We start from the raw sequence: 27,901 nt of genomic DNA, 5'->3' as shown, positions 1-27,901 counted from the left end.
TACAGAGCTTATTATCAAAGTGCTCCTTCTGCAGCGTTCAGAAGTGGGAAGGCAGCACTAGGCTTACCCTGAAACAGTAGTTCTAACGCTACATAACCCACGGCTAGTTTTCGCAGCATGCAGATGACAACCACCACGGGCACCTCTGCAGTACTAGAAAAACCAGAGTGTGGGGAGGGGGGGATGGCACTCTGAGCAGATTAACCAAGCAAAGCCTAATTGTTTACCTGAGAGTTCATCTGCATGATGGGGACATCACTCCAAAAACGTGCTAATAATACTCTGTGACAACAGCAACTGGAACAGTTTTATCACCAGCTGTTGGCAGATATGCCAGCTTGCCTAGGCACAGCACAGCAGCCATTGTGGTGGCATCTGAGCACCTTACAAACAGGTTACAAAATAAAAATTTGTGTGTGTCTCTGCCTAGGGAACAACTCCATAACAAAAGACAGCCCTCAGGAGAACTCCTTTCAGCAACTACAAACTGCTGTTTACTATTAGCTCCCAGCCTTCCCAACAGCAAACATGATGATCAGGGCAGTTCTGCTCCACAGAGTGTGACAAGTGGTTATTGAGGAGGCAGCTCCCCAGGGACTTGGATCCTGCTGCCTTCAATTCTGATTTCCACACTACTGTCATCTTGCTTAGGATGCCTTGATCCTGATTTTCAAGTATCTTTGGTCTCAGCAGCTGTGGCTAGATCTCATTACACTAAACCAACACAAAACAGCAAGTGAAATTTCACTGCCTGCAGATACAGCACATTAAAAGGCTTGTTGAGGTTCCTCCAAGTTAAAGATCAATACAGTTCTTAAGAGCCTAAAACACCAACTAGAAGATCCAAATTGTTTATTTGCACATTCTGTTTTCACACGCCTCACTCAAGGGACAGAAATGTATAAGGTCTTATTCACCTGAACTCCTGTGTGTCTGTCAGCAATGGGAATAGCCCGAGTGTTTTCCTATCAGCCTTCAACTTGTACTTCAGGATAAGGCATTTCGGTGGAGCAGAACGCTGAGGGCCATTCCAGGGAAGCCCTGCTCTCACAGCTGCCCGCTGCACAGCGTGGAAGCTTGCTTGAGTGGTAGAGAGGGCGCAAGGAGCCAGTATGAAAATAAAATTCTCAGAATTATAAATAGTACAAAAGGAAAAATGTCTGGTGCAGCCCACCGTCATACACCTCTCTATAAACTGAAGAGCAGTCAGGGTCTGCCTGGAGGGCAGTTCCTTTCTGTGAAGGGGCAGCCGTCCCACAGGGCGTGCAATTCCACATGAGTCAAGGTGCCAGGTATTGAACGACAACATCCAGTCCCCCGAGCAAAGGGAGTGCCAAGGGAACAGAACACAACTGCCTCCTCCTAAGCAGTGGCCTGGGGATGATGCAACACCTGTGCTAAGTCTTTCAGGAAGGAATCATGCCTTTGTTCCGCTTTCTGTCAGCCATGACGCGTCGATTATGGTTAGCTCTTGTGCTTTTGTTTGCTTCCTTCTTCCTTCGTTCCTGCACTGTTTCCCGGTTCTGCCCATGGCCCTTCATGTTCCCAATAACAGCAGAGCTGTCGTGCTTGTGCCTGGAGTATACAGAAAAAGGACATCACAGCAAGAACACTGCACACCTGGGGGGCAAAATACACCGATCCCAAGAGACAATTGGGTTTGAGGAGTTCAGCCATCAGGTACTGAGCCTTGGCTCACCCCAGCTCTGCAGGGCTCCTGCAATAGCTGAGGATCAGCATTAGCCACACAGTGACAATATGTTCTACACATTGAATCTGTCAGCTAAAACCAGCTATTACGCTGTCCTGAAATCCCTGTGGAGCGGTTCAAGCTCTAGGAAGCTGTGCTCTCCAAGATTCCATCTTGCACAGGGTTCTGCTGCTTGTGACAAAGGGACATATACGCCCATTTGATGGGATAGAACAACCAGCTGTGGAAGTAAAAGTTGGGTGAAGAAGTTGACGCCATTGTGGTGGTGACCCTGATGCACAGGAATGTTAAGGAACAGGTATACCCTCAACAATTCCAGTCAGCAGCAAAACACCTACTAACTGCAGAGCCACGGTTTCACCCCACAGAGGGACACGCTTACTCACCCCTTCCTTGCAAGGTAAGCCAGCCGCCTGGCTTCAGCTCTCTCCCGCAGTACAGCTGGGTCCTGCACAAAATGGTCCTACCATGGGAAGGAAGGAAAGAGGTCAGTAAACTCATCAGTATCATGCTAAAGGCTAGAGCAGGAGGTGATCCTGTTGGACCATGGAACAGAGTCAATTCACTGTTCATTATCCCTTCTGGCTGAGCCAACAGGATTGGTGTCAGTGACTCTTAACACAGAATCTGGCAGAAAATCTGACTGAGACGTCTTCCCACATCCTACCTCTGCCAGCAACACCATCAGCATCACTATTTTCAGTATATCCATGACAACAGAGCATTAGTGACCCTCAAAGTGTTCTGCTGGCATTGTCTGTCTATGGAATAAAGGAGATTAAACCTCTCCATGGAGTAAGTGTCATTGCTCCAGTATGGTTAGCCTAGGAAGCAGTGGATAGCTGTACACGGGGGACATTTCACAGTTCAGCAGACCGCAGAAGTAGCCACTCTGAAAAGCAGCTCAGTCTCCATGCTACTGTTAGAAAGATTCACTCTCTGAAAGAGGAAATCTGTTCCACACCACTTTGCAGGTAAAGCAGAGTAAATCTCAATGCAACTCCAACCGTCAACTAAATGTCACCTTTGTTCTTTCCTTTTCAGCTTCCTCCTCCTCTTCTTCTTCCTCTTCCTCTTCCTCCTGTCCTTCCTCCTGTCCTTTAGGTCTCAAGACCTGAGGAATTGTGAATGGCCTGAGAATTAAGACACAAAGAGTAAGTAATGAAAACAGTACAGTCACAAACATTTCACTGAACAGATACCCTTTTTGGTTTGCATCATGTCTTTCAAAAATGAGAATCTACACATTTCAGGGAATTGCTTCTTTTTCTGAAGAAAAAAAAAAAAAAAAGAGACACACCCAGTAGCTAATGACACATTTACTATGGGCAATTAACAAGCACATGTTCTTCAGTGGGGAATGTTCACTATGAAGCTGTTACTGAAAATAATAGTAGTTAAAAAAGGAGCAGGTCAGGAAAAACCTAAAACCTCTTAATGAATTTCTCCAAGGAAACAACTGCTTCCTCTGGGAGATGGGGATCCAGGCACAGCCACAAGGTATTAGTAAGGAGTACACTGTGCCAGGCTTTAGTTCACCAGTCAAGTTATACAAACTCTCAAGCTCAAACTCGGACAGAAACATTAATGCTCAGAAAGTGCTGTGCTCTAAACCCTCTCCAACTGGTCATTGGTTATCCATGGACCCCAAATTTTATTGCTGTGCCCCAGTTTCATACAGCAGGAAATGCTTGGAGAAATCCATTGAGCTTTATGAATCCTACTGAACACAGAGCGGCAAGGTGCCTGGAGGCAGAATTTACCACATGCCTATAGCTCTTCTTAAGCTGCATGTGCTTAAATTCTGTTGGAATTCAGATCCACCATTCCACTGTCAAAGAAATAAATGTAAAACCAGAAAAGCCTTTGTTACTTCAAACCTATAGATCTAGTTTTCAGCAGCAACATCCACTAGTATGTTCCTACTGCCTCCCTAGGAACAGTGAGCACCTGAGATAGGGGAAAAGACCCGAGTGCCACACTGTTACTGGAAAACCACAAAAAGGATTTAAATTGAACCCTCACCACACTTTAGGAGGAAAAAAAAAAAAAAGGGACAAAGGAACCTCAAAGATGCATTTTGGTTTGAGGTTGGAAACAGTGACATCTGCATAATACATCAGAATTTAAAAGGCCACTTTCAGAAATGTTAAACCAGCTTTTACACCATGTTTCCCATCTCTAACTCCTATTTCTAAAATAAATATTCTACAACACCCATCCCCAACTAACTCTTTGCTTCCTAAAAGTAAATTGTCTCCAGCTGTCAGTTATTGTGGAGAGTGCAGTGCAGTCCATCAAGGACTGAATTCCAGGTGTCAGCACTCTGAGATGTCAGAGGGGATTGGGCAAGGAGAAGTCCAATCGTGCAGTCTTCTAAATTTTGAGGTTTTCCTTTGCTAACCAGTTATTTTACATTGCCCAGCTATACCCACTCCTGATTACTCAAGATAGCCCATTTTCCCCTGCTGCAGGATAGCTGTTCTATAAGCAGAAGCACTGCTGAGTGCAAGTTTCAACATAATGGCAAATTCCCCTCTTAGATTTGTTGATTAGTTGAGGCAATGGCTGAGTCCTGCAGGCACAGAAAGTGGAAGCCTGAGAACATCCTGGGTGCATGTCATGGCAACACCCCCCACCAACAGCAGAAGACAGACCCAAATCTCCCTCCTTGCATGTTACAGAGAAAGCAGCAGCAGAGAGAAAGGTAGCTTGAAACGTGCACATACTTATTGAGAAACAGAGCCAAACCCCACTGTAGAGCAGGTTTGTGCAAGCCAAGACAACTCTAGGTGGTGATTCCCACCAGCCTCCCATTCACTGAAGCCACAACACCTACCTCCTACTGATCAGCTCATCATCTGAGTCAGCATCATTTGCCCCAACTTGGTTTCCATCGTAAGTGTCATCGTACTCATCCTCATAGTCTTCTCTGTAGAGCTGAGCTTCTCCTTGCTGCACAGGAATCTCCTCCACAATCACACTGTACTGGTTGTAGCGTTCCTTCTGCTCAGCAATCAGGCGTTTGTCATTCAGCAAGCTTCTGGTTGTCTCCTTCTCCCTCCTGCACTCCACAGCATGGGAACAGAGAGGCAGACACAGAAAGATGGTATGTAAAAACCTTCTCTACAAGTTACCTTTTTCCCCTGCTAGTAAGTGGAAGCTGAAGCAACAGAAATCTCACCTCAAACTCCACAAGCACTACTTAAGCCTGCTTATTTCCCCTCTGATTTATAACAGGGCTGTTTGTCTGGCTACTAAAACCAGCCACTCCTGGCTTGAAACAAAGTAATTTTTAAACAGAAGCCCAGCAAGATTACACAGCAGATAAGAACAGGAATTGGAGACTGCCACTGTCATTTGAGACGGAAAGGAAGCTTTTACAGAAGGCCAAATGCAATCACACTCAAGCTGAAATTTGGCCAAGATCCAAACAAGACAAGAAGTCCCGTGAATCTTGAATGGCAAGCTGTCAGGGCTAAGACTCCAGTGTACAAGACAGCTCTGCAAGGCCCAGAGTGCCCTCTAACACCATGCTGCAGTATCGTCTCACTGCGGTAGCACGCACAGCTGCAAATCACGGACCGGGGCTGCATGAGAGTAACTGCTACATGGACTTGTATGCTCCTATAGTCAAGAACCTCATCTTACACATGCGAGATGCAAAATACAAATGTAGATGGGGAGAGCCAAAAAATTACTGGTGCAGCAAGTAAGGATTAGAATAAGCATAACTAACAGTGAAAAGAATGGAACAGAAAGAAAAAGGAAAGGAGTAGACTAGTGATTCTGACTCAACCTATCTCAAAACACTGCATGTACAATTTTTTGAAAATTTAGGAGGCAAGTAAACTAGTAATTTTAAAGAGAAGAATACCAAGAAAGAGAATTTTGGCAGAGATATTAAAAAGCAGCCACTTCTCGAGATGCTGTGTCTCAAGCCACACAAGCATAAACTCTTCAAAGTCCCATTTCTTAGCCCAGCTAAGTACATGCTTACAGTAAAGCAAGAAGGGATTCCACTGCCAAGTATTCACAGGACAACTTGCAGCCCTTAAATTCTAGGAGGAACATGCACCAGTGGTCTATTTGGCATCTGGATATTATCAAAGAACCCATCCAAGGCAGACCATCAGTGACTCAAGAACGGATTGACTTATGTGACACACTAGCAAGCAGCAAGGAAGTGATCTAAGCAGCCTGATTTTCACTAAGAATTTCAAAACAAAGTAACATTACAAATAGTCAAAGTAACAATTACGGATAGACCTGGTTCCTCTCTTTTCCATGATTCACTCTGTTACATGCCTGCATTTAGCTGCAAAATGCCCTACAAAGCCTCTGGTTAGTTCACACATACCTATGCTGGGATAACATCTTCTGTTGGTATTCAACCTGAGACTGAACTGAGTATTTGATAATTGTTTTCCTGTTGAGCTGGTCAGATGACTGCAGAAGAGCTGCAATGAAATGTTTCAGACACCAATTCCAGGAAAAACAGTGGGATAACTCTTCTAGACCTGTGGTGATCAGGAAATGCTCTGACTTCAGGAGACAGATTCAGCTAGCAATTAAGGCTGGACAGGCACAGACATGTGTGATCACTCTTCAGGATCAGCAAAGAATCACTAGCATCACATATGCTAATATGTTCACTTCCTCATTCTTGTTTCTCTCCTCATCCTGGTGTGGCTTTCTCTTTCACATTAACAGTCCCTGCCCCAAACCACTTATGCTTACTCGCATAGCAGCTAGCGCAATGGGACGCAACCTGGTATGGTTTGTGAAGCACTACTGCGATATCAAGCTTAGGCAGCTACCGCGCCCTGAATACAATCAGAATTTGGTGAGCAAAAGACTTTAAGAAGGAGAAAAAAAAAAAAAAAAAAAAGAAAAATTGATGCAATCCAAGTCCAAAGCAGATCTCAGACTAGGTTAGGAGAACTGTTGCCCCAACACGCAGGGTAAAGCATCAGGCTTCTTGCTTGTGGAACAAGGACTACTAAGGAAGTTGCACTTTTAGTGCTGAAAGGACACTCTTCATATTCATGTGGAGCTCTGACATGAAATCCCAGAGAGCAAAGCACTATAAGCTTATCCTTTGATTTAGTTAGGTATGGTCAACTTCGGGCATAAGGTGTAAATTGCTTATCACAGCCTAGTTGCTTCAAGGTTTTAAAAGACACTCAAAACATAAATAACATGTCTAGACTCCTACATGGAGTGTTCTCAGTGTAAGAATCATAGAACCCTTTAGGTTGGAAAAGACCCTTAAGATTACCAAGTCCAACGGTAAACCTAACACTGCCACGTCCACCACTAAACCACGTCCCTAAGTGCCACATCTATACATCTTTTAAATACCTCCAGGGAGAACCATTTTGAAATGACGACATAGCCTGAGGGAGGTCAAGAAACACCAGGAGTAAAAGGATAATCTCAAGAGGTCACATAACAGAACAGCAGAAGAGATGACAACTTCCTCAAGGAGTGGTGTTACCATTGGATAGAAGACGCAGTCTCCCTGGCAGCAGCTGGAGGGCAATGCCATGGGAGCAGGGTCCCACAACCCTGTCCAGGGATGATTTACAGCTTTCAAAGCTCTGAGTGATCTGCAGAGGGAGCTCTGAGCAGGGTTATTCCATACACTGGATACACTGTGCTGAATTGGGACAGTGCTCTCTGGCCTTGTCCAGCTGCTGCAGCAGCTACCCACTTGTACTAGACTTTGGAGAGATGGGAGATAACCAAGCATGCCTGTGCACAAAGCCCCTGCTGACAAGGTGCCTGCCGGCACTCTGAGCAAGGCTATATGATGAGGAGAAAGGAGGGAGATTGTGTCTGTGAATTCTTAGCTATGGACACTTCAAAAGTCATTGCTTTGACCAGAAAGAAAATAATTTTCTTGCCTAGTTGAGGCAGTATAAACACTATAGCACTGCTGCTGAGAAGGTGTTTGATTGGACTTCAGGACAAAAGGGGTTTTCTCCTGAGAGTTTGATGCAGCTTTGCAACCAAAACCTTAACCAGGAGCCCCCAGGGTCATGTGGTTTAATCTCCAGCCAGACTTTCATTGACCCTCTGTGTAAATACATACTAACGTAACGATCACACTTGGCTGGTTAGAGGAAGTGTTTAAGAAGAATCTGAAACAAGCCAACCATATTATAGAGATACAGTTGACATCAACAGAAGCCAGCAGGGCAACGCCTTATCCTAAATTTGCATGGAGTGTGGCACGGCACAGCATGCCAAACTAGGCAGAAAGGCAAGTAAATGCCCTTCTGCAGGAAGCTTACAGCAGCAGGAACAACAAAAGTAGTCTGGTAAGCCACTGAGTGTTGTCAGATGGATTGAAGTAGATGGATATTGAAGCAGACGGTTTTTGAAGCTTCACTTGGATCTAAACCAAATCATTATTTATTCTCAGTTCTGAGTCACAATCCCAGGCTCATAGAGATGGCTGTTTTTCAAGGTTTGTTGTTCAGTACAAGTTTAACATTATGACCAAGAAGCAAGAGCCTGACATTACAAATGAGCTCAGCAGAGCAATCTCTATCAGCATACAGAGGAAAGCCAATTAGGAAAAACACTAACTGAAACTAAACCCCTAATAATATTTCATTTTACTTTCCCAGAGAAACAGAAGGAACAGGTGGGAAACATTTTTGATAAGCCTTACCCCCTGCCAACAAATTCCTGCAGGAGGTCTGTATGAGAAACAAATTTGCAGGTTCGCAGATATTTATTCCTCCTGACAGACAGGGTTAATTAAAGGTGCATGATACTCACCGCTTGCCTTTTTGTATCCGAGAAACATCCACTGAATCCCTACTGAAAACATCAAACTCATCATTCTGGAAAACATTATAACGAGACGTGACTAGAGGAGTAGGGTCTGGCTTCAGCTGTCTGTTAAGAAAAAAAATAAAATAAAAAAAGAGAATAAAACCTGAGGAAGACCAAGCCCTCTCCTTCCTAAGACCTTGGTTTATTCTTTGTCAGTCTCAAAGTCATACACAGCATGCCAAGATCCTCTTCATGGCGCTGGCTGACTGGGTCACAGATTGCAATTCCTTCATTTCACAGCCACACTATAGCACATGCACGACCACTACATGTCATTGGTCTAAGATAAAAGGCACAGTCTTTGTGGCTTATCTTTGTAGGGAAACTAAAGCTACTTATAGAAAGCAAAAAGAAAAATTCTTCTGTTCATTTAAGAATAAGTAAAACTGTACAGCAGCATGGAATATTCAACAGACTGCCTGGTCTCAAAACAGTGACTCAGTAAAGACAAACACTAAGTATGATGAATGGCATGGTGAAAAAAATTCCAATAATTTGCTGTTGTAGATTTCAGGATATTTATCTCCCTATGGTTCCTTCTTAATTCTTTCTCAGGGTTCCAGGTTTACATTTGTTCAACTTCTAAGTCAAGAGACCATTATTTTTACATTCATTTTGTTGGTGCTGTTAGCTCAGCTGGGCATCTGAAAATGCCGCTGTGCTCACTTCTAAAATCAGCAGTGATCAAAATTCTACATTTGCTATTGAACTGACAGTTTTGTTTGAAGATGCAAAAGGCAGGGAAAAAAATAATCCTGCCCTATCTTCTGTAACTGCTGGCTTTGCAGAAAAAATACAACCCTTCCAAAAGCCCACCCCACATCATTTGCGCCAAAGTCAGCAGATCTGACTGAAAGCACCAAGATTGTTGCAAAACTAAGATTTTTTACATCATTTTTCTGATAAAGATGCTTTCCTTTTTTAATGCCACAATGAGACAGTCTGCCCACTCCTCCATGAAACGTGAACAAACAGCACATTCACATCCTGACACTCAGTCAGGAACTGCTGTTGCAGCACAAACACATGCTAGCAGCTGCAGACAAACTAAGACAACTCAATTCCACCGCCAGCTATAAACCCTACATCCCATGTACAATCCAGAGAAGCAAGCAAAAGCCTGGCAAGTTTGTCAAATGGTAGATGAAAATGGATGTGAATTGCCATTTCCAGTCTCTCTCTGTTTCAAATTCAATTGCAAAACAGTGGCGTGTCAAACACCGTATTTGACCCTGCAGGTTGAATTTCACCTGAATTAGCTCCTTTGAAAATGCTCTTTCCTGCAGGACAGCTAGGATTTTAACACTTATGACCCTGCCCTCGGCAACAAAATAACTTCTGCAGGCAAAACATTCCATGGTCCAGTCCAGGCTAAGCCAACATCGCCATGATGGAATCTGAATGGCTCTTATTTGAGCATTTAATATACAAGTATTTTTGTCCTCCTGTCACAAACACAACCCAGTATGTGCTCTACTGAAATGCGGAGCAGTGAATGTTCCAGTCCTTCGCAGGGACACAACAAGGGCAGAAATCTAGCAACAGATGGCAATGAGAAGCTTTCGCTGCAGCTGTCTACCCCAAGATAATGCACATGCTACTTCTTAGAGCTCTACAAGTGTCTAACCTTCAGTAAGAATGATGTTAAATAACCCACAAAACCAAAAGGCATCAAAGCCATGCCAGAAGTCATCTCACACCTTTGCATTGTTCGGTCCAGCTTATCCAGGTATGGCACCAGTTTATCTTCTAGAATGTTGTTGATCACTTGCTCTGCATTGTAACTGTACTCTTCCAGGCAGGCCAGGATGAAGCCCTCACCAAGGTCTGGCAGCAAGTCTTTCACTTGAGAGATCAGAGAGTCCAGCTCCACACCTGACACCTTGGCAATGGGCGCAGCAGTTGCACCGGCACACTACATGTATCAAACAGAATTGGTGGCATTACTGGAAAGAGACAGCAGCTGAAGGAAGGCAGGTATGCACATTAAAAAAAGGGAAAGCAACAGTCTGGGTTATCAGAAGTCAAAGACAGAAGTCAAAAGAAGAGAAATCAGTTAAGTTGTTTACACAAGGTCTACAAGACAGACTAGGGCACACAACTACTTCTGTCTGTCCCCGAGTCAGCAAGGATACTTTGGAGAATCCCTTCCTCAAATACTGAGCTGTGCATTTAAAAAATATGCACATAAACTACAGTGATGAAGTACAGTATGTGAATCAACCACAGCAACAGGAAACCCAAACCAACAGGAGTTAGAAGCAATTTGCTCAAAGATAAAGCTAAGAGTCATATGTAGCTTTGTTTCTCATTTTACAAGGCACATGGGGCTGCACTGAAATGTAGCAAAGGTAAGAAATCAGACTAAATCTCCCGTGATCTCCAAAACCAAGCAAACCAATCTTCTCTTCACAGATGAAGTAAGGACAGAAAGAGCAGAACCCAGCTCTATCCACACAGCTCTACTCACCTCATCCTCTGATGCATATGCAGCCCCGAGCTCTTCCACATCCTCAGCAGTGCTTTCTGGTATTGCTGATGCTCCATTAGATGCTGCTGATGGTGTTGGATCTTTAACGACTTGTGCTTTTTTCCTGTCTACCCCTTCCCATGCACTTTCCACTGCCTGGAGGATATAGGCTGTCCTGGTCTCATCTCTAAGAAGACAGCATTAAGGACATTTGTAGACGCACATATTCAGATGTCACCTTGAAGTAACTATGCAATTTTCAGCAATTCCCAAGCTGGTGCCTACATCAACATTCCCTCTGCCCCCGGCCGCCACCCCCCCCCTTTTTTTTTTTTTTAAGAGAAAACTTTCCATCACTCATGGCCACTCATGTAGCTTAACCAGAGGCAGTAACAGTGGAAATGCCACTGATGTGAAGGAATCTAAGAGCAGCCAGGTCTGCAAAACCCCAAGGTGACAGCAAAGGATACAGTGTAGAGGATGCTTGCTGAAGCAGACTGACATCATCCTCAACAGGGAACAACTCATCATAGTCACGGAGAAATCTGAAAATGCAGGAGCAAGTTTAATCAGTCAAATTCAGTTAAGTTACCAGCAGACCTGTCACACACCACCATCCCTGCTGTGCTACTGACTTCCTCACTGCCCAGGCAGGAACACACATAACCTCTCACCCAATAATGGATTCCAGCACACACTGCCATGTCTGATTTTGCTCCCATTACACTGCAACAACACTTCCCCCCAAGCCATCACAGCCAGTTGCAACACTCCTCATGAAGTTAAGACCTGTAACCCAGTGCTGTGTTACACAGAAAATATGGTTTATGATTCGAACATGATCAGAATGACAGCATCATCAGAAGGACAAGATTGAATTCCCAGTTTTGCCACTTACTCACTTTGCATCTTCAGCATTAGCACTTAACATCTTTCTGGTCTGGTCACCCCAGTTGAAAAGCACAGACCAGCAGTAATAGTCTAACTTGTCAAGGTAGCTAATGGCTAAATTACTATCCTCCACTTTAAAAGCCTGGATTAAACAGAGTGAAGAATAACATTCTCCAGCATCACACAACATCCTCCTCACCTTTACAATAAAGCCTGTACTGCAGTCTGAAATCCTCTCACAGCAGTTCTCCCAACTAGTTAGAATGATTTCTAACTCCCAAATGCATCATAATGCCTCATAATAATGTCTCGGGCAATTCTGTTGTAAAGAATGGAAGAGGAAGGCAAGCTGACCCTCCCCTTGGGCCCCTTTTCAGCCAGACTCACCTCCTTTCCTGAAGCACTGAGGTGAAGATCTGTAGAAATTCCTCAATAAAAGGCTGAATATTCTCACAGCTGCAGAAAACAATGGCACAACAGAGTGAAAAACTCAGTGTAAGTCTACCGCATCACACAATCTCCATATTCTGCCTCACTAGCCAAACCAGTCACACTTACACAAAAAGGGAAAATCCCATTTGAAAGTAGATTTCAGATCACGTTTTGGCTTTCACAGGAACAATGCATCAAACAAAAACAAGTTTTTTTATGGCTTCAGCAAACATTTCAGCCAGCTAGATCTAAAGTCATGTCACAGAATTACAAGACTTGAGACAGACTTTACTAACTATAGTTTGATGCCTCAGACTTGCAATAAGCAGAAAAGGGCGTGTAGTGCTTTTGTAATTGCACTCTTATTATGTGTCTTGGGATTATACCAGTGAACCTCCCAGAAAGTATGTGCTCACCTATGTAAGAGCATAGGCCAGGCAAACTCCTATTGCAACCTTTCTGTTATAATGCATACACATCCCATTGCTGCTGATGCATCAAGCCTCACAGCAAGACAGAACACTGTCTGCAGTAGGCCAGTTTTAAGAAAAAGGTGTTTCTCTAGAAGCCAGGCACATCATTTTCACAGTAGCCTCAGCTACCATCAAACCGAGGATGAATTTATGGAGCTGTTTACTACCTCTGAAGCATATATAGTTCTTAATACTGTGGAATCTGAACATGTTACACTCCTTGGTTATATATTCAATATTCCAGTGGGGACTGAAAGGCAATACTCAGGTAAGAAAGGGCAAGGCTGTTATTGCTCCTTTAAGGATTGGATTTACAGCACGGATGGGTTCGGTGATAAGAGTCCAGGTCACAGAGCAAGTCAGGGAAGCAAACCCAGGTCTTTCATAAGGAATTCCATGAACAGACCCTCCTCATCTTCCTGGAAAACTCTAATGATATCAAAAGAGGGAAATATTCCAAGCAGAATGACAGCTGCAGAGACCAGCAATCTACAAAACCTGTGACAAGTACAGACAAAGAGAGACCAGCCCAAGGGAACACTGGCCTTGCAATCAAGATCTAGGTTCTCAGCTCTGTCCCCAACAAGCAGCATGATTTTGGGTCACTTCCTTTCTCTACTTTAAAATAAGGAGAGTTATATTTGCCTTCTTTTTGAGATTGTTAACTGATAGGTCTATGAGTAATTTTCACAATAGGAGCGGGGCAGGAAAAACTAGGTAAAGGCACCAGTATCTAGATTTAAAACATCTGTTTCAGCGATCTGGAACACCACATCACTTTTACTACGGTGTCTCAGTCAAGGTGACTACACACATCATTAGAATTTGCAACTTAGCTACAAACTGAGGCTAGAAAGCTCACTGGACCACAGCATTATCCCACTCTAGTGGGGTAAACACACAGCTCACCACACTGATTCCGGATCATATAGCTTTCTCTGGAAAATTCCTGCTATGCAGGACAACAGACTTCTGATCCTAGCCAAAGTCTTTGGCTACAACCCCAACACAAATAGCAGTATCTGTAAGTTTTCTCCAGTAAATCTGGAAATGAGGAAACAATCTCCCACCACAACAGCAATCAAATAACTGGCTAGTACCACAGAGCCCAAGCGCCAATACCTGCTTTCTAAGATGGGCTGCAGACAGACTTGGTTTATTAGGATGTGGAAAGCTTCTATCATCTTCTTTCTGGAATGTGAAATTCTCCTCCACAAATCAGCAAATACACTTCAGAGAGAGTAAAAGACACTGTTGGTGTCAGCACAAGAAATCTGAATCTTTAACACACCTTTACTCCACTTAACCCTCTGGAGGAGAAATTTCATTAGCAGAATCATTTCTTTGCTGCAAGGATTAGAGATTAAAGCCATTTTATAGTCATTAAGGATAATCCATGCTCTAAACAAAGTTGGTCTCAATCACCAGTTGTCCTGACAGCTAGACACATGATAACTTCACTGTACCAACATAGCCTATGCCTTAAGATGAGACCAATCTATACACAGAAATATCATTCATGTTTTCACGCTTTGTTACAATTTGAATGCATCTCCCATCAAATTTCTTCTTAGACAGCAGTGAAAGAAATCATTACTCACCCCACTGCCCAGGAAAATTTGGAATTAGAAAAGCCATCTCTTCAGAGTTCTTTGAAGCAGCATAAAAAAAGATAGAAAAACTCCACAGAGGTGGGTAAAGCAGCATGAAGTGAATTTTTAACTAAGCCCTGGGACAGTCTTATTGAAAAGAAAAGGCAAGCCTTTGCAGACATTTTCACCTGTTATCCTCATAATGCCTCTTCTTAATTGCAGATTCCAGCTCAGGAATTGCCAATTCATAAAACGAAGCTAATCTGTAGAAAGGAGCAACAAAACAGTAACTGTCAACTGAGGTTTCAAAAATCACTTGCTAAAAGACAAATCAAATGGTTAATTTCATTAAATTCTCCTCACTAGCAGTACTCATTAGCATTACCCCATTTTGTTATTTGTTCCCTGAAACACAAGCAAGCAAATACGCAACAGACAAAGAGCAGCACTCTAAGGAAATCATCAAGGTATCTTTGAAGATGTAGGCATTGGAAAAGCACCATGCTGCTGAACAGAAGAACAATCTGCCCAACTGAGAAGAGTCCCAAATACAAATCTGCATTCTGCAGAGAGCTGATATACTTGAGTCCATCCCAAGACACCCCTCCCACTCCAAAATCCTTATGGCCCTATCTTACTGCATGCTAAAGACTGGCTATGAAACAGGATACGATTTCCAATAAAGTCTTACTGGTCTTGCTATTCAGCTCTGCTCTAGGTGGGCATTTAGATGAAGGTATCCAATATGCAAAAAGCCTACGAGGATGTTTCAATAGGACGGGGCAGGGAAGAAACAAAGAAAGTTAGTCTGGTCCAGTTTCATATTTTACGTGCCAGGCAGCCAACACAGACCCTTTCCTTCAGGGACAGAGCACCAAGAGATGCAGAGAAACGCCCTCACAGAGTAACAGCCAACACTGCTTCATCAGTAGCTGGATGTTACAAATAATGGTTTACAGCACTTTGCACAAAAGCCAAGCTGAACTGATGAGCGGAGGCTCCATTAGGAACATTATGTCCATGTCTGGTATTAAGAGCCAAACATGTTAAATGAGTATCCTTGAGGCAAATGTAGCAGAGGCTGGTTACTACTTCTAGTCAGGGAGAGAAATTAGCAAGTGCCAGCAGATTGATTCAGACTCACAGAGGTTCCAGAAAGATGACATGTAAATCAGTTTTCCCTCCCCACACTCCAAAGACCCAATCATTAGTCCATATTGAGAAGTAATGAAAATGTTGCTGCTGTCCCACCGCACAGGGATCAAGACCATTTTAGCACATCTCTGACATCAACAGTAGAATTAAAAGCAAAAGGCTTTCCTCCTCTGAGTAACCAAGCATGTAAGCAGTGCTGCTTGCCAATCCAAACAGCTACCCGCAGTCCAATCATCTGCTCTTCTTTCAATAACCAACTCAACAACAATATCCAAAGAGGACAGAAACCTACACACCCCAGAGCAGCATTACTCAACCTGTGGTCCATAAACCACTGGTAGCTATGACTTCAGAGGTCTGCAACATGAGTGGAAACAAAAGAAAAATACAAATGTGTGGTTTTTTGCACTAACGAGCAAACAAAACAGGGGAAATAAGGACAATAAATTAACACCTTGCTTGGTCCAAACCAAAGGCTGTTACAGCAAGACTCTACAAGATGATCTGGGGGCTTAAAACACCTGGAGCAAGCTGGGTAGGTGCCACTCAAGGACTTGGAGCCTCTGTGGGAACACAATCTGCTGTCTGGTCCTTGAAACCATCCTGACTCATCACCACTGTGATCCAGAGCTGGACAGGGAATTAGCTGTCAGCCCAGCTGTGATAGGGCTGGCTTGTCATCCTCTCCCAGGCACTCGGCTTTTGTGAAACCTCAGTAATATTCTCTAGAGTAAGGTTTAGGCGTAACATTAAAAAAAAAAAAAAAGTTTCTTTTCAGACCTTGATGGACCATTACTCTGAAATCCTTTCTATCTCCCTTGTTCCGGGTCCTACAGCAGGAAGCTCTTTTTGTCCTCAATTCTTTTCTGCTCATCCCTCTCCACCCTTTCCAAAGCACACCGAGTACTGTTTGGCTGGGTTTTGAAATTGTCATGGTTGCCTGGCTCTAGGATCCACCAGAGATAATGACAGAGGCGAACATATAACAGACAAACTCTAGACATCCCTATATTCGTTTATTTATTATTTTGTATTCCTGTCCACATGAACCTAGCAGTCTCTACTTGCATTCAATCTGTCTACTCTTCTAATGATGAAGGGACTGGGACAGGGCACAGCAGCAGATTCAGTATTTTTACTTTGCCAAGACAAACTCTGTCTGCAGTCCAAGATGTACCTGTAACAAAACTCATGTTTTTGGAAGGTCTGGCAAGCCAATGGGAAGACATCAAGAAATGCCCAGAGTGTTGTGCAAGTGTCGCATAAGTACAGCACAATATCCTTCAGCTCCTGAGAGAGAAAAAGCAATTATTGAGAGAAAAGCCAGACAAGTTTTCCTAGGAGCATAGTGTAACTCACTAACAGGGACACATGATGTTCAGACCAAGCCTTTTTCCTGACTGCACAAAGCCAGTCTGCTATCAATTATAAACACATTACACGTTACTGAGTCTAGAGGCAGAGATGTCGTCTACTACTACCCTTTAAAGATCTATAATGCAATCCCAACTTCTCATTCTCATTAAAGATTCTGTGAAATTATAAGAATCCTCATCATATTCTGTTTTGGGCAGCTGCTTTGTCCTCAATATATCCTCCACGTAATAGTATTCTTCTTCATCAGGCTGGACACACTGTGTAGCAGTAACACAGGAATTAAAGGGATGATTTCAGTGGTCCATTTCAGTGCAGGATGCATTTCCAGGATAGCTGTAACCACTCCCACACACAAACTGTATGACTAAGATTTTGTAGAAGACTGTGTGCACTGACATGAAGCCTGCTTTTGTACAGCACCCTGCACAAAAAACAAACCTTCAGCAACACACTGTTGTTAAACAAACATTTCTGAAGAAAAATAATGAACTATGATCACTGTCAGGTTACGTGGAGACTTCTGTCAGATACTCTGTTACATTACTCATAAGCTGATTAAGCAAAAAAGATGCCCAGTTTAAAAAGTACCCACAATACAATGGATACAGTTGAAATGCACACAAGCAAAGCAACCAACTCACAGTGGAAAGGCTTTATCAAGTCATATGACAAACAGTGAAACAATGACATGGAACCATGTGCTGTATGAGCCACCAATATTTGGGAACAGAATGACCCTCTGTGGTTATACTGCTCCATGAACTGTTCAGTCTGCAGGACTACAAACAATAAAGTGCAAGGAGCAAGAGTCCTACCTGGAGGGGCATGTTCCCTGGAGTCACATTTACTTTTTCTTCCAATTTCTGGGGCTCAGCAGAGGCTCCTTCACACTGCAAACCACACTTATGCAAAATATTGTTGAACACCTAAATCAAGAGAACAGAACAGTGTTAAAACAGACAAGGGATAGCAGTGGGACGTGCTTTATCTTGTTAACAATCACTGCTATGATCACGTATGCAGTATGGGACTACTTCCATAAAGCACAGAGTGTGCAAGATGAAAGCTGCAACAGACTCTTGCAGGCTGCAGGAGAAGCCACACTGCACTTCTGAAACTCCATGCAACTTGCAAATAATTTAAGTGCAGCTGCATATGGCTGTGGTGCCAAGACAGGGATTGCAGCTAATCCAAATCCTTAGCTATGTGAGAAAAATCAGCAAGCAGGGCCAACACTGGAAGGCCACCTAGGATCCCTGTTTGGAAGGGAGTAGTGAGGCAACTGGGAAGTTAACACCACCTCCTGACGAGCTAGTCCCAAAGTCTTCCTGCCCTCTCCCGTGAGGTTAGCAGGACAGATTTTATGGCTCTTGTTTACAAACAAAGAATCTGGGGAGAAGCTCATGGAATTAGGTTCCAAACTGCTAACAACCTTTGGCATAGGACCAAATTAAAAGCAGCTCCTCTAAATTTGCACCTTGAGAGGTTTGTCAAACCCTCCTCCCAGAAATAGGTGAATGGGTGGCTAAAGGTACTCAAGTTGCATACTAGGGGTTAATATTACTACTCTACAGGGCACATAAGCTTCTAAACCTGCACAGGTATCAACTCCTTTCAGTGACAGTGTAAACACATTAATAGTTTGATGAGTCAGTAATGACACAACCTTGTTTGAGCTGCTATATACCTACACTTGAGACACACTGATATCACCCTGCAATGGTTACTAAAATACACAGTAAAGAAACAGAGAAACTGCTCCAACATGGTGTATCACAAAAAGCAAATAGCATCTCTGCTGTTGTCCCCAGTAATTCATTTGAAGGTTTGGCCTTGCATCCTAGAATATTTTTTAAACGCAGTATCACCTCTGAGATTTACCTCTAGCAGTTTCTTAACACAGAGAAAAAAAAAAAAAATAGAACATCGGCTTTCAAAAACTCAAGTGACATTATAGGTATCTTGGGGTAAACAATGTCTTGGGTTTGTTTATTTTTATGCATGGGTGAGATTTTTGAGGACATAAACATGACATTTTCAGGGTACAAAGATGTCAAGGCACCATGATTTCCTCCTCAGCTTATATGTAAATCCTGCTTAGCAAATCTGGGGAATATGAATGCTGCTTATAAAAATTAAAGCTTAGACATGGAGAGGTGCTAAATACCTTTTGTATAGTAACAATGCATCCCTTCCAGCAGATTTTCATTTACTCCTGAGAACCTGCAGTATTAATGCTAACTCATTCTACTATACCAAGTCTCTGCTACTTCTCATGGTCTCCGTTTTGTTGGTTTAAGTTTCAATGCTTCCCCTACAGAGAATACCTTTTGATAAAAAGAATACTTTTTGAACTGCCTAACAAAAATTTCTTGAGCATAACTGCAGAGAACGCCAGAAGCTGAAGGAAGGCAACAGGAAATGGTCATCATTAATAGTTTTAGATAAAGCATAAACTGCAGAAAGTAATCAATAGCAAACACATTCTGCCGGCCTATGACCACATTTGTTCCCTTCCACCCTCCAAGCTATACCACATTTCCAGATGAATTCTGAGCCCTGCGCCAAGCAGGAAGGCAGTACCTGGAGGACAGTGGGCAGAGTTTCGTCTAAGTCACTGAAGTAACTTGGTTGCTGAGTGAAGATATTTTCTGAGAAAAGAGGAGGAAGCACACCATTTCCCATTAATTCAAACATTCATGCCAACGAGCAAATTCGCACCAGAAGATGTACTTGTACCATCACTGACCACCTCCCTTCCAGATACAGCTAATAACCGTTTAGGAGATGGGCACAGGCTCACTTCTCAATGCATGCACAGGGCGTACTCCTGTAAAGCTGGCCCATCAACTCTTCAGTGCAACTGAAGAACTAGTAATGAGAATACGCTCATCAAAGCAGAGCAAACGAGATGCTAGATGATTCATGCCCCAGAGGCTGAATCAATGAATAATGCAAATACTATCACTGAACATTTCTAGGTCCTTTATTTGACAACTGGAGTTGACTTTTAATTACTGATAACAGTTCAGCATACACTGGAAAATGTTCTGCAGAATATTTCTTAAAGGTAATGAGGCTTTAGTAATACCTGCTATTATATTGCTAGGACTTCATTATCTTTACAAAATACTCCACTGAGTAATGGCATACCATTAATCTTCACCAAGTAAGCACAGAAGCCGCTTATTTTCCTGTGAATTACTGTTCACATGATGAAAATTAACAGAGTTGTCCAGCAAGGACAGAGCACGGGTAAGAGTTATGAGACAGGTTTCAGAAAAATTTATACCCTGAGAAGAATCTAAAGTTTATCAAGTTATGAATTACACACCAGAACTGCTCATGCCATTACTGTCACAACATAATGCAAATAACCAGGTAAGCAAATCATTGGTCACTTGCGTGCAGCATTATTGTGCTGCACTCCAGAGCATATGTATAATTCAAATGAGGTTTCATTCACTTCGGTCTTGTTCAGAACATTTTAAGACCCAGATAATCTAAGCTTCACATCTCAAAGACAAATACCTATCTTATCATTCTTTCTTTCCACCTCTGAGACTCGACAGATGGATTTAAGAGTGGAAATTACTGGAAAAGGATAAAGTGATTTAAAAATGCAAAGGTTTATCTAAGCTTTATCTAAGCTTTTCTGGTCTGGAAATTTGGCTGCATCACATGATCTCTAACACTTTTCACGTTAGTCAATTTGGAAATGAGACAAAAATAACTACCAAAGAAAGGAAAAAAGTTTGTTACATGAACTGCAGACGAAGTGGGTTAGAATTTAGGAAGAAGAGCTCACTTAGTCCAAGGTTAGGTGCTCTTCCATCTGTGCTCAGGTGGATGCTAAAGATCACAAGCAGTTCCCTTGTGAAGAGAGCACAGGATAAATACAGAAGCTAAACCAATATGCCCTGTCTGCATTACACAGGTTCTAGCATCCAAGGCTGAGACATTACTTAATACGCACTTGTCACTAAGACTGTACAGAGAAATCTAGGGATAAGAACAGCTTAAGCAGTGCTCTAAAACGCTTTGTAGTTTGAAGGCACTGTATAAATCAATGTCTGCACTGAAATTTCAAGTTCTTCCACTTCATAGACCAGTGATTACCTCATGTTGCACGTTTCACTTGGCTTCCAACTCTGGGAACAAAAGCACTCATATGAGCAGCTGGACTGTAACCCATCTTCTAACCCCACTACCTCCCTGTCCAGGACTTGAGCTGTTTGCCCCTTGCCATTTCTACCAGGATTTTACAGAGCCCTCATGGTCCTCTTACAGTGGCTGAGGACACGTTTAATAGGCATGGGAAATAACTGCTGAGACATAACTGAGCCGTGGTTCATGCTTAATGCCATGAGCCCAGCTCGGGACAGCTAAGCAGCAAGACACAATGCTTTCCTTGACATAAATGAAGTTCCCAAGATAAAAGTAATCTGATCTAGAAATTATAGATTCTAGTTACTGCTGAAAAATTCATTTTCAGAGCAGTAACACTGGTATAAAAACCTACGCATCACCTGCCATGATACAAGTAAGCAAAAGCCTAAATGCAACAAGCTGTTCCTTGGCTTTAACTAACCTATCATCTTCTGGAGCAGGAGACCATTTCCTTTCCCAAAAAGCACACAGAGATCCAGAATCTTAGGGATGTCAAATAGGAAGTTATTGTAAATAATTTCTCCAAAGACAGAAGGCGTGATAAAGTGATCCTACAAAGAAAAGAAAAAAAAAAAGTAATTTAAGGATAATTCATATCTTACTCTGCAAGAACTCCAGCATTATAATGAGACCTGTAAAAACATCTCTCAAAGGTGTATTAAGGATTTTGTCTCATAGAAGGCAGCAATACCGCTTAATACCAGCTTCGGCAGAGCCCTCCATCCCAACACACCCAGCTGCTTGTCACTGGCAGCACCCCACTGGCCTCTCACCACTCACAGGGCCAGGCCGCACCATGAAGTGAACCAATCAACCTAAAAGTTAAAACAAAAAGCTACCTACAGCTTGTTCAGTTCCCAGACCTGGCTCACAACATGGCCAAACAGCCAAGCTGACACAAGAATGGCTCAGCTCAGGAGTAGGCATGAGTAACCAGGCACAGGAACAGCTTAACTGACACTGAAAATATATATATATATATATATATGAAAAAAAAATATCTGTATTTTATTGCCTGAGATTATCGGTACCCTGGAAAAGTAGAATTGAGGCACCAAAGATGACTGCATCAGTAACAAGTACGAAGACGACCCAGGAACTGCAGCTCTATACCCTGACTGCTAGAACACTGTGTCAAAAACATGTGATTCATAACATTGAAGGAATTTCTTCTAAAATTCTAGATGACAAAAATTCCATCATCTCTGACACTGAGAAACATGCAAGCCAAAACAAGATTTTGGATTTTCAGGAGACAAATTTGCCTATGATAGCAAATGTTTTCAATCACAGTGAAAGGTAGTATGCACGTTTTCCCTGCTAAAGCAGAGGGACAGGGCTTTACGCTGGCTAGGCTGAATTTCTAGAACCCCTGCTGACTGCCTGCATGACAACAGACTATTCATTCTCTTCAAATTACTCAACTATAAAATGGTTTCAAATGCTTGTCTGCCTCATTGGAGTGGTAAGATTTAATCAGATCCTGGAATGAAAGACACCATAGAGGTGTCGAGTACTTTTGCTGAAGTGGTGCCAGCTTCAGGCTCCAGCATTCCTTCTGCCTGTTCCCTCCCCAGCGTTCCAACTCCCTCTCCCAAGACCTTTCCTCAAAATGTCATGAATGTCACCATTGTGGTAATCAAGAGAATCAATAAATCAGTAAATAATGCAACAAGAAGCAATGAGGATATCAAGGGAATAATTGCTAAACCACAAGGTGCCCCACTCATCCTGCCCAAAGGCCTCGTGAAAATTCCACAGCTCCTGATGGGAGTTGCACTCACACAATTAGGGCTGAGTATGGCTTTCAATTATGATGCCAAGAGAACAGTAATTTAGAGCAATTTCACTGTGTGTCCAAAACTTGGGGAAAGTTCAAGGAGAGACAAGTGTTAGCACAGATTACGCGACACTGCGTGGCACAGAGGAAGTGGCACTGAGGGAGCAAACACTCAGCTACTGGTGGCTTGAAAAGTCTCTATTCCATGCAGCTGTACAAAGGCCAACTCGCTCCTCCTTTTACAGCGATGTACCATGCCAACACACAGGGCTAACCTGCTATTACTTAGCTGATTGCCTAGGTCACCCTCCTAAGAAATCATCATACAGTTCAGATAACCACTCGGAGCTGAAGGATTATCTCCATACAGAAAAACAGACTGGTAAAAATAGCCAGGGAGAGGAATGCAGTTGGACATGCAAGTAAGAAACAGGATTAATATCTCTAATTGTCTTTTTTCCTAAGCTATACAGCCCAGAGCATCTGCAAGGCAAAGAAATAATTACCTTGGACTCCTTGTGAGTGGACATTCTGAGGAAAGTCAGGAAGACACTCCGATGAAGGCATTTCTGCATGTCAGTCACCTCCGGATGATAATCTAACAATGCATCAAACTTGCGAGGGGCATAGCACAGGTAGGAATCCAGACATTTCTGAAGCGTCTCATCAAATATTACCTTACATAACAGAAGACAAGAAAATGGAAAGAATGACACAAGTTCATAGGCTGCACTCATGGGTAGCCCAGTTAAATTTAAAAGCAATCTAAAACATTCAAGAGTGCTAAAAGGACGCACACATGCATCAAACACAAGCAACCTCTTAAAATCCACAATGAAAAATCTATACAGAAATACTACTTTTTTACTGTAAGGTGTGGTAATTAAAATGCTTGACAAATGACATAATGAGCATATACAAGTCTTTATGAAAGTGATTTAAAGTTCATGGCTTTTACCACCACCTAGGTTGTTCGTGCTTTTTCTTCAGTGTCCACAAAACAACTATTACCTGGCACCAAAATTTGTCATGAGGCAAAGCCAGAAGCCAGTTCAGATCATCTGCAATGAATTTTGCTCGCTCCAAGAATTCTTCCACTAAAGCAGGGTCTCTGACAACAGGTGGTGGTCTGTACAGCACAAAAGACCGATCTGCTTTTATTTCTGGGTGCTGCAGAAAGCCAAGACACTGTATTAAAACTACAGAACAAGTGACAGCAATGCCCCAGTTACCATTTGCACAGCTCACTGAATTTTAGGAAACAAACACAAAATTACATTTTAATAAAATTTGTCAGTCAGTTCCCTGGTAACAGGACACATCAGTGGATTTGTATCCTTGTTTATCAGCAATATTTTCAGACCTTTATAATTTGGTAGATATTGCTCCTTGGATTCTATTAACCAAAAGCCTTGCAAAGCAATCCTCCCACAACTTCAAAACAAACAGCAACAGCTTAATGTTATGCCTTGGAAACATGGCCTGCACGCTCTTTTTCCTCCAAACTGGTTCTTGCACAACAGTCCACGAAGTCAAACTGACAAGACCACCAAATACAGAGAAGAAACATTTCACTACCTTTCCCAAGGGTTACTGAACAGGCTTTCACAAATATTCCCACCCTAGAATGAGAATCCCATTGACTAGCAAGCAGCAGCTTCAAGCTCTGCCTCCATCCACACGTATGCCCAGGGTAAATCTCCTCATGAGCAAGCAGCATTAACGGCAGGTCCATTTCTGCAACACGCCCAAAACATTCTCTCTATGCCTTCTCATTTCTTGGAGAAGAGTTACTGTGGATTTAATTCTATTTCACCAAGCTGAAGCCACAGGGCGTGAGGTCACAGGATGCAGTAAGTGGATGGACTTATCCCAGTGCTATAGGTCAGAGCTAAACTTCACACAGAGCTTGCAAAAACTCCTCCCAAAGCATCCTCTCTGCTGCAGCAAAGTTTACATTACTAATAGGACTGTTCCTTGAAAGAATAAGTAGTTTTGGGAGAACACAGCTTACTACAAAGGTTGAACACAGTAAGGTTTTCTTGGGTTTTTTTTGGATGGTGCGTAAATGAAATCTCAACTATCTGAATGTACTAAAATGTAAAGAAAATTTCTTTAACAGGCAAGCTAACCAAATTCCATCATATCCTGGTCCAAGGGGTAGTTTTGCCTGTGCCTCAACATAAGACAATTATTTATTAAAGATCTTGTTCGGCTTTTAGGAAAAACACAGCTCACCAGTGCAGGTAAAGTTCTCAGCTTCCCTGACTTGGGATCCCTTTCTGTCAGCTGGAGCTCATCCAGAGGCAATGTTGGCATCTCGATGACTTGTTCCTGTCTTCAGCAAACAGAAAAACAAAGGCAGCACAGGGTGCATTGTACAAAGTCAGTCAACCAAAAGCATAACAAAAGAGGCTACAGCCTTACTGTAACACACATACACACAGTGGCTGGAAATACAGCTATGCAAAGCAATTTATACACCACCCAAATGCCAAACCTTGAGGGAACACCCAAGAGCCACCTGCACGTGCCTCAGAAGAAACCTGTAACATAGCGCTGTACTTTCATCCTTGTTCCTTACCGAGAGGCCACAGATATCCCCCAAGAAAACAAAAAGCATTTTGGGACACCGTTTAACATGGAAGCTTGATGTTTAGATCTGGTTCCTGGACGGCTGGGCTGAACTCTCTGCTTTTGCAGTCTCTTTTAATGCTTGCAGTCTACTTTCTGACAGCATAAATTGGAGAGGCAATCAAAACACATCCTGCCAACATACTATTAAAAGAATATTTTTGGTGCTTACGTGGCAGAACCACTCAGTACTCTCCAGACAATGTACATAGGGCGAGCCTACAAAACACAGCCTTCCTCTCCCCTGCCAATTCCCCTGTGCTCACAAAACCACGTTTTAATCTTCAACAGCATTTTTAGGCTCAGAAACATTTCAATTAACTCTCTGAATTTAAGTGTAAGTCAAACATCAGAGTAATTAAAAAGAAAGTATGTTACGTGCATTGTTAAAGCACTTCAGATATTAACAAAAAGCAAAAGCTGCAGGTTAACTGAGCTTTTAACTTCTTGGGGGATTTCCAGTATTATGATTTCTGCGAAGTGGTACCAAAAAGTTATGTTCTTGTTAAGGTCCAAGATCACATGTCTCCTTATATGCATATTTAATTGCATTCACAGCGCCTGGGCAGAATAATAATTAAAAGAGAAGTGTCTCTACAGCTGAACAATACTGATTCAGGAGCAAGTTTAGACAGCAAGTGAGAGAGTAACATTTTTAGTTCCAGAGAATTTGTCACCTATGGATTCAAGCAAAAATTGCATCATCTAAGATTATACAGTTCAAACTACAACCCCCAAACTTACAGTAGAGCAACGTCAATACACACAGCTTAGCAAATTCAAAATAATTATGTCTTTTCAAGGGAGTTTTAAGATTAGAATACTGACAAGAACATGTCCAAGTTTTTATGATAAACAATTTATTTTGAAAAACAAAACCAAAAACTTTTTAGTAGAATAAGCCAAGCTTGTTTTTTTCAATTCTTGTCATATACTTAATTTGGCTCTTTAAAATTCGTAGAGTAATTTTGAAAACTGCACATAGAAGCATGTATTTGCAACAAGAAAAAAAATATGTCAAGTGTCTCATTTCAAGCCTGCCAAGCATCAAATCTCCAGCCCAAGTAAAAAACATCTTGAAAGAGGGAGGCCCTCTAGCCAGAAGCTTATTCATCTGGAGAAGAGAATAATCCCAAGTATGGGATATCCTCAACAGAGAATTATTCCTGATCACTATCACATGCTTTTGTCCTCAAGAGGTTTGGGGTAAACTACAAGAATATGATTAATTTGGCACACTCTGTGATTTCAGGCACACAGCGTAAGAGCCAAACAGCCCCAACAGAGAATACAATGAACCAGACTTTTGCCAGGGAGACTTATTTCCACAGTGCCAGCAACATTCTGCCCTGTACCTCCTAACACCTACCAAGGTGGGCAGACAAGGGCACAACCAGGGTGAGGTGCATGCTGCTGGGGCCGAGGCACCCACCACAGCACTGCTGGCAGCAAAAGGGTGTGACACTGCAGCTTCTCTAACAACAGAAGTGTACTTTGGATGTACTGCTAAAGAGTCAGCCAAAGCCCTGGCAGCCCTTTACCTCCTTTGACACCACCAGTGCTGATTTCTCCTGCTACTGCACCTCCAGGCAGCCAACAGCAGGCACCTACCCCTACTGCCAAGCGAGGCACCAAACTGAGCTCTGCCCACACCTCCCTGCACACCCTCCCACCCGTATGCCACCGCAGCCACCCCCCAGGCCCAGCCCCCGCTCCAGCCACCACCACCAGCCCCAGGCCCCGGCACCCCACCAGCTGCTTCCACTGGCTCCAGGCCCTGCGGCCCCCTGGGGCCCCGCCAGCCCTACAACAGCCGCAGCCCTGCCGCTCCAGACACCACTCGGAGCCGTCACCCCGCCACGTCCCCTTGATGGGCCCCGCCTCGCCGGGCCCTGCCCAGGACCCGCCGTCCTGCCCAGCCGCAGCCACATACTCCCAAGCGCAGGCCCAGGCCACGCCCAAGCCCAGCCGCCCCCGCACAGCCCCCGCCACGGCAGCGGAGCCCCCGTTACCGGGCAGCCCCGTCCCGCCGCAGCCCCGCCGCCAGCACCACGCTTCCGCAGGCAGGCGGCACTTCCGGTGCCGGGCGGAAGTGGCGGGGGGGCGGAGCCCGGCCAGCCCCGCCCCGCCGCTGCGTGCCCGCGGGGGCGGTGGGCCCCGGCCGGGGGCGGTGGGGCTCGCTGCCGCGGAGGGGGCCCAGCCGCCTTGTGCCGCAGTAACGCAACGGGCAGGGTCGGACTCAAGCCCCGCCGCAGGCACAGCGGTGGTTTGTCGGTACAGCTGCCGCCCGGAGCGGCGCCTTGCGAGGCGGAGACCGGCGCTGCCTTTGGAACGAAACCGGACAGCGAAATTGAGTCGCCTTTGCTC

General features: G+C 43.5%; 1 protein-coding gene across 5 annotated transcripts; it reads right to left on the bottom strand.

Annotated features, from left to right (window-relative positions):
- Nucleotides 1-835: 835 nt before the first annotated feature.
- On the bottom strand, nucleotides 836-27,635 carry ASCC2 (activating signal cointegrator 1 complex subunit 2). Of its 5 annotated transcripts, none has more exons than XM_037381406.1 (19): nucleotides 27,547-27,635; nucleotides 25,139-25,238; nucleotides 23,912-24,070; nucleotides 23,407-23,577; nucleotides 21,542-21,671; nucleotides 19,534-19,601; nucleotides 17,766-17,876; nucleotides 16,751-16,863; nucleotides 14,607-14,681; nucleotides 13,949-14,056; nucleotides 12,309-12,377; nucleotides 11,501-11,575; nucleotides 11,031-11,217; nucleotides 10,261-10,475; nucleotides 8,504-8,623; nucleotides 4,551-4,775; nucleotides 2,736-2,844; nucleotides 2,098-2,174; nucleotides 836-1,575 (listed from the first exon to the last, which is right to left on the bottom strand). In XM_037381406.1, the coding sequence occupies exons 2-19, from the start codon at nucleotides 25,217-25,219 to the stop codon at nucleotides 1,407-1,409; spliced, it is 2,262 nt and encodes a 753-aa protein (XP_037237303.1). In that variant the 5' UTR covers nucleotides 25,220-25,238; nucleotides 27,547-27,635; the 3' UTR covers nucleotides 836-1,406. The 5 variants fall into 5 exon arrangements, with proteins under 5 accessions (XP_037237303.1, XP_037237143.1, XP_037236973.1 ...); XM_037381246.1 differs by having other exon boundaries at nucleotides 25,139-25,234; nucleotides 27,547-27,591; XM_037381076.1 differs by lacking the exon at nucleotides 27,547-27,635 and adding an exon at nucleotides 27,468-27,533.
- Between the last annotated feature and the right edge of the window lie 266 nt (nucleotides 27,636-27,901).

Source organism: Falco rusticolus, chromosome 1 (genome assembly GCF_015220075.1).
Source record: "Falco rusticolus isolate bFalRus1 chromosome 1, bFalRus1.pri, whole genome shotgun sequence".
NCBI lineage: Eukaryota > Metazoa > Chordata > Aves > Falconiformes > Falconidae > Falco > Falco rusticolus.
This window is presented reverse-complemented; position numbering and strand designations above follow the sequence as displayed.